This window comes from Esox lucius, chromosome 12, assembly GCF_011004845.1.
Source record: "Esox lucius isolate fEsoLuc1 chromosome 12, fEsoLuc1.pri, whole genome shotgun sequence".
Taxonomy (NCBI): domain Eukaryota; kingdom Metazoa; phylum Chordata; class Actinopteri; order Esociformes; family Esocidae; genus Esox; species Esox lucius.
In genome coordinates this window covers 15,316,008-15,322,007 of record NC_047580.1, presented here as the reverse complement: position 1 = coordinate 15,322,007, position 6,000 = coordinate 15,316,008, and the positions used below count along the sequence as shown (strand labels likewise).

Sequence of the window (6,000 nt, the reverse complement as noted above, 5' to 3'; positions counted from 1 at the left end):
TAGCAATTAAAATGGAGTGTATGGAGATAGAATATCTTATTCACAGGAATTTCACTTGATTTTCCATTTACTATACTTATTTAAATATATTAATCAACTATACAGTAACAATTTCAGCGTTCCTACTGTAGCTGTGTCGGTGAGGCAAGAGTCGTAGCTGCAGTGTCGCTGTTGTGTGAAGTTAGTCAGACAGCTTCAGAAGTTGTTTGCAGAGATGAGGGAGCCCCACCAGAAGGACAACCATTTCTGCAGCACTCTTATCAATCAGGCCTTTATGGTAGAGTGGCTAGACAGAAGCCCCTGGTGATTAAAAGGCATGTGACATGATGCCTGAGGGACTCAGAGCATGAAGAAATAGATTTTCTTGTCTCATGTGACCAAAAGCGAACTATTAGGCAGGAATGCAAAATGCGGCATCTGCTGAAAAAACAAGGTACTGCTCATTACCTGGCTAATACCATCCCTAAAGTGAAGTCTGGTGGTGGGAGCATCATGCTTTGGGAATGCTTCTCCCAAAGCATGATGACTAGTCAGGATTAAGGGAACCTCAAAAGCTGATCCGGAGGGCACAGGACCTCAAACAGGCAAATCTTCATGTCTCAGCACAATGACTCGAAGCACACTGGAAATGTCCTTCAGTGGCCCAGCCAAAGACTGGAAGTGAACCCTACTCGCAGAATCGCAGTTGACCGACGATCTGTATCCAATCCAACAGATTCAGAGGATCTGCTAGGAAGTAAAAGAGAAAGTGTGCAAATACAGGTGTGCCAAGATGGTAGAGATATACCTGTGAAGACTTGAAGCTGTGATTTCTCTTAAAGACGCTTCTACAAAGTACTGGATAAAGGGTCTGAATACTTACGTACATTACTGGTTTTCATTTTAAATAAATTGGCCCAAAATTATAAAAATTTGTTTTTCCTTTGTGATGATGGGGTACTGTGTGTGGATGGATGGGAAAACATTTTTTTTATCAAAAATTAATGTCTCTAAAACAAACAATTGTGGAGGAAGGGGTCAATCTAATTTCAAGACAATGACAATGTAGTGTGTACCAATACTGGAATACAGTCTTACTATATATTTAAACAGTACTTTATCATCACGATGTACAGTACGTACTTATTTTGTAAAGGTATGCGAATTGTCATCCACCACAGGTAAAACTGTAGAGCTGTCAGGCCTATAGTTTCTGTGTTCCAAATTAGAAAAACAAGTTACCAATCTCTGCCTATGTAATATTACCATGTGAAGGAAAAGAATATGCTGGAATAACAGGTTTTCCTGTGGTTGCCTGTAAACCGTAACTTACTAATTAAATCTGATTTGTTTCTTTAAAACTTTTAATGAGATTGGAAAGTTTATCTGCTTTAAAATTTTTAGGACAAGCATACATTCAGGTCAGGTAAGTCAGTATGTTTATTTTCATTTCTCCTATAAATTTTATATGATCTTGAGATACAATACAATAAACAATGCTCGCAATTAACAGAAAATAAAACAGACAAAGTATTACAAGCTAAACAGTATATACAGAATTTAGATATAAACATTACAGAATTTGTGAAGCCATTAGGTATATGTTAGTGTCTTCATGTCAATGTATGCACAGTAGGACACTACACTACGGTTGTTTGTGCTCTGATCTTCAAAATAGCAGTGTAGTTATACAGTAGCATGCTTAAACCAGACACTTGGGCAGCATTTTCCTTTTAAAAACCTTTAAAAGATGGACATTTTATAAAATGTAACCTCAGAATAGACTCAGAGGGAAAAATATTTAAATAGATAAAATGATCCCTTGGCTAAATAATGTCTTTTTAACTGGAGGCTCATGTTAAGTCCAGGTTCCCATCTGTTTCTCCCTGCACCCAGATTATATCCCATGTTCCTTTTTTAATGTTTCTAAATGACAAGTCTGTTGAATAAATACATTACAGAAGCTCCTTGTTAATAGGTAGAACCAGGATTAGTGATTAGAAACTCAGAGAAATGTACATGTATTGTGTGTTCTTCACAAAGTCCACATCAAAGCACTAGATGAAGCATTGTAGAGCAGGTGGGATTATTGATATAAACACACACACAGACTCACCTGGATGAACGCATAAAATGATACACATACATGCATATGAAGCTGCACAATCAGACGGCGATTTTTTGAATTTTAACTAGATATCATACTTTGTTAATATCCTCAATTTCAATTTAGAGGATTTGTTATTGTATATTTCCATCCATATCTGTTTACAATTTGAATGGTGACAGAAAAATCTATCTTCAAATTTAGACAGTTCCTCCATGTTGCTCAGTCATCAACTTCGCTGAAAGCAACAAAATGAATTAGGCCAGTTGTCACCCATACATGCATAACATAAACAAGCATGTTACATATGAAACATAAGTATACAACATGAACAAATCTGTATGTTTAAAATAGTGTCAAAGTAGTGAGTATAAATGGCATATTTGTCTAGTGTACTGGAAATCTGTACCCATCAATCTATATTGTGTTGAATACAGGTTATGCTTTCAGCCTGTCTTTAATTATCATTACACCTAATACTTAAGTCTGGGCCAGATATGTTGGAGGTATAGATTCAAGCTGGCAGTTAGGTGTTAATTTTGCGTTTACTGTGTATCAACTAAAATGAATCGTACCATCAACCATCTGACATTACTATGCTGCTGAGTTATCTTGCCAAATTACATGATCTAATCCAAATATGGAACTTGTAACACTAAGGTGTATCATCCCTCCGGTTATACTTCAAATAACATTTTTAGCCAAGAAGCACAGTAACATTGTTTAGGTTCCACTGATGTGTTCCAACCTGAGAGGGGCGCCAAAGCCTTACGAAGATACTGCTGAGGATTCCATGATCAACTCTCCTGATTCTCTCATTCCAAAACAACAAGGAAGCCTGAGTCGCAACGTTTTTGAACACTGTTTAGGTTGAAATGCGACCCTGTAAACACTGTGGCAAATGCTGAATAATTGCAACTGTGTCCCAAATATGACATTATTTTTGTATTATTAAATAGGACAGTTATTGTGTTGTGGTTTTCAGTTTGGCTTTAGATGCACACGCAGACATGCACATTCACGCTAATATCGGTGTCCAAAAAAATATATACATCTGGAACATTAATACATTTTAAAAAGCATAATAAATGTATTCTTTGGACAATTTTTGACGTTTCACATGCATGTTGACTAATTTATCCCAAAAAATATTTTTCAAAAATGTTTTTCCTTTTCCATATGGAAAAGTAGGGTTGGTAATTTCAACAAAAGTTATCTTCAATGTTAAAAAAGCATAAACTAGTTTGTTGTGCTGGATCTGTTCGTTTTAGGTAAATGATACCGAGGTGATACTAACAATTTCAAAACGGTCTGGTATTTAGATTATTTTAATTCAAGAACATTTATGTTTATGCATGAAGTGCATTTCAGAACTTGCTCAGGGTCCCATTTCTTTTTCAAAAATAACCAGATGATCAAGCAGGATATTTTTGCATGCTGAATGTGTGTGACTTTTATTATAATTTTTCATTGAGCCAAAAGAAATAATTTTGAATGCTTCAGCAAACGATGCATTGACAATCATTGTTGAATACAATTGCTTGGACAGTCTACTAGTTTCCAAGTCATACATCTTTAGGGTTGGGAGAAATTGACTTTTTTTTTAACTTAGATTTCCTATATGATTCAGTGGCCAGATATTTCCCAGTCTTGTTGTAAATGTGGAAGTAGGCAGATGCTTATTTCCAGCCAACAATGTTTCTCCTGTAGCGTCTAGGATCTGTAGTCCTTTTTACTGTAGGGCTTGTTGCCTAGGATACTATCCATCTCGTGCACAATGGAAGAAGACAACTTTGGAAGAACCTGTACAAGGACAGTGACATATGTTACACAATGGCCCTAGATCAAACCACTATCAAATACAAAGCAACAACAGTAAACAAATACAAAGCAGATGATACCAAGAAAACAGACTATCACCCCATAAGGAAATATTTCCTAATAAGACTAAAATATAAAGTTAAAAAAAAAGTTTAAAAAAGTATAATAACAAGATGTTCTGGAAATCATGCAGATGCCACTTGCCAATTAAAGGCAATGCTTCGTTACAATACAATATCTATAAATGCAGTATGTGTGAATTGGAGTTCTTGCAAAATTGGATTCACTCAGTCTGTCTCTGTATCTTTATGTGGGCTTGTTACTTTGTGTGGGTCTGCCTGTCAATCAGATCTTTGTGACATGTCTTTTATATTGCTGTTCATTGATGCTTGCCAAGAAACCTGACAGAGTTTGAACAGTTTTATAAAAAAAAGTGTGCCAAATATAGGTGTACAAAGTTAGTGCAGACCTATCCCAACACACTCACAGCTCTAATTACTGCTTCCACCAAGTTTCAACAAAGGGATTTGAATAAATAACATTAACAGGACTTGAGATTTTTTAATTACAACCATATTTAAATTAGTTCCCAATGCATGGAGTCGGGGGGAGGGGTATTCAGACAATTGTTTTACCTCAGATTTCAACACCAAACTACTGTTGAGTTTTGCATACTGTTCCAACATACAGGGCATCTGTATTGCCACTGCTCTTAGGTTTAAGTTCTGTAACAATACCAAAGCAACAGTTGTTCAAATTGGCCCATATTAGTGTGCTTGCTTGTTGAATCTATGTAAAAAATATATATATAATCTTTAAAATGTGCATAAATTAATATGGATTTACATACATTGGGTATAAAAAGTCTACACACCCCTGTTAAAATGCCAGGTCTTTGTGATGTAAAAGAATGAGACAATTTTCCACTTTTAATGTGAACAATTCAAATGTAAAAAACTAAATGAAATCTTCGAGGGGGAAAAATGAAAAATAAAAATCTTACAATAACCTGGTTGCATAAATGTGCACACACTCTTATAACTGGAAATGTGGCTGTGTTCAGAATTAACCAATCACATTCAAACCCATATTAAATAGAAGTCACAAAATAATTTCCAAAGCAACAACAGAGACATTACCAAGAACTGGACGTCCCTACAAAATTGATGAAAAGATGAGAAGAAAACTGGTCAGGGAGGCTTCCAAGAGGCCTACAGCAACATTAAAGGAACTGCAAGAATTTCTGTCAAGTACTGGCTGTGTGCTACAGTGGGGAGAACAAGTATTTGATACACTGCCGATTTGACAGGTTTTCCTACATACAAAGCATGTAGAGGTCTGTAATTTTTTATCATAGGTACACTTCAACTGTCAGAGACGGACTTTTGTTTGTCAGAAACAAAAATCCAGAAAATCACATTGTGTGATTTTTAAATAATTAATTTGCATTTTATGTCATGACATAAGTATTTGATCACCTACCAACCAGTAAGAATTCCGGCTCTCACAGACCTGTTTTTCTTTAAGAAGCCCTCCTGTTCTCCACTCATTACCTGTATTAACTGCACCTGTTTGAACTCATTACCTGTATAAAAGACTTGTCCACACACTCAATCAAACAGACTCCAACCGCTCCACAATGGCCAAGACCAGAGAGCTGTGTAAGGACATCAGGGATAACATTGTAGACCTGCACAAGGCTGGGATGGGCTACAGGACAATAGGCAAGCAGCTTGGTGAGAAGGCAACAACTGTTGGCGCAACTATTAGAAAATGGAAGAAGTTCAAGATGACGGTCAATCTCCCTCGGTCTGGGGCTCCAAGATCCCACCTCGCCATCAATGATCATGAGGAAGGTGAGGGATCAGCCCAGAACTACACGACAGAACCTGGTCAATGACCAGAAGAGAGCTGGGACCACAGTCTCAAAGAAAACCATTAGTGACACACTATGCCGTCATGGATTAAAATCCTGCAGCGCACATAAGGACCCCCTGCTCACGCCAGCGCATGTCCAGGCCCGTCTGAAGTTTGCCAATGACCATCTGGATGATCCAGAGATGGGAGAAGGTCATGTGGTCTGATAATAGAGC

The 6,000-nt window shown here is 37.0% G+C and overlaps 1 protein-coding gene across 7 annotated transcripts in view; it reads right to left on the bottom strand.

The window, feature by feature from the left end:
• Window positions 1-1,401: 1,401 nt before the first annotated feature.
• Window positions 1,402-6,000, bottom strand: part of LOC105013840 (voltage-gated potassium channel subunit beta-2) — a 61,891-nt gene continuing 57,292 nt past the window's right edge. For all 7 annotated transcript variants that reach the window (XM_034295770.1, XM_034295772.1, XM_010875650.3 and 4 more), the window contains one exon: window positions 1,402-3,889. In XM_034295770.1, coding sequence (XP_034151661.1) covers window positions 3,800-3,889 — 90 coding nt within the window. In that variant the 3' untranslated portion in view covers window positions 1,402-3,799. The remainder of the gene's footprint in view (window positions 3,890-6,000) is intronic.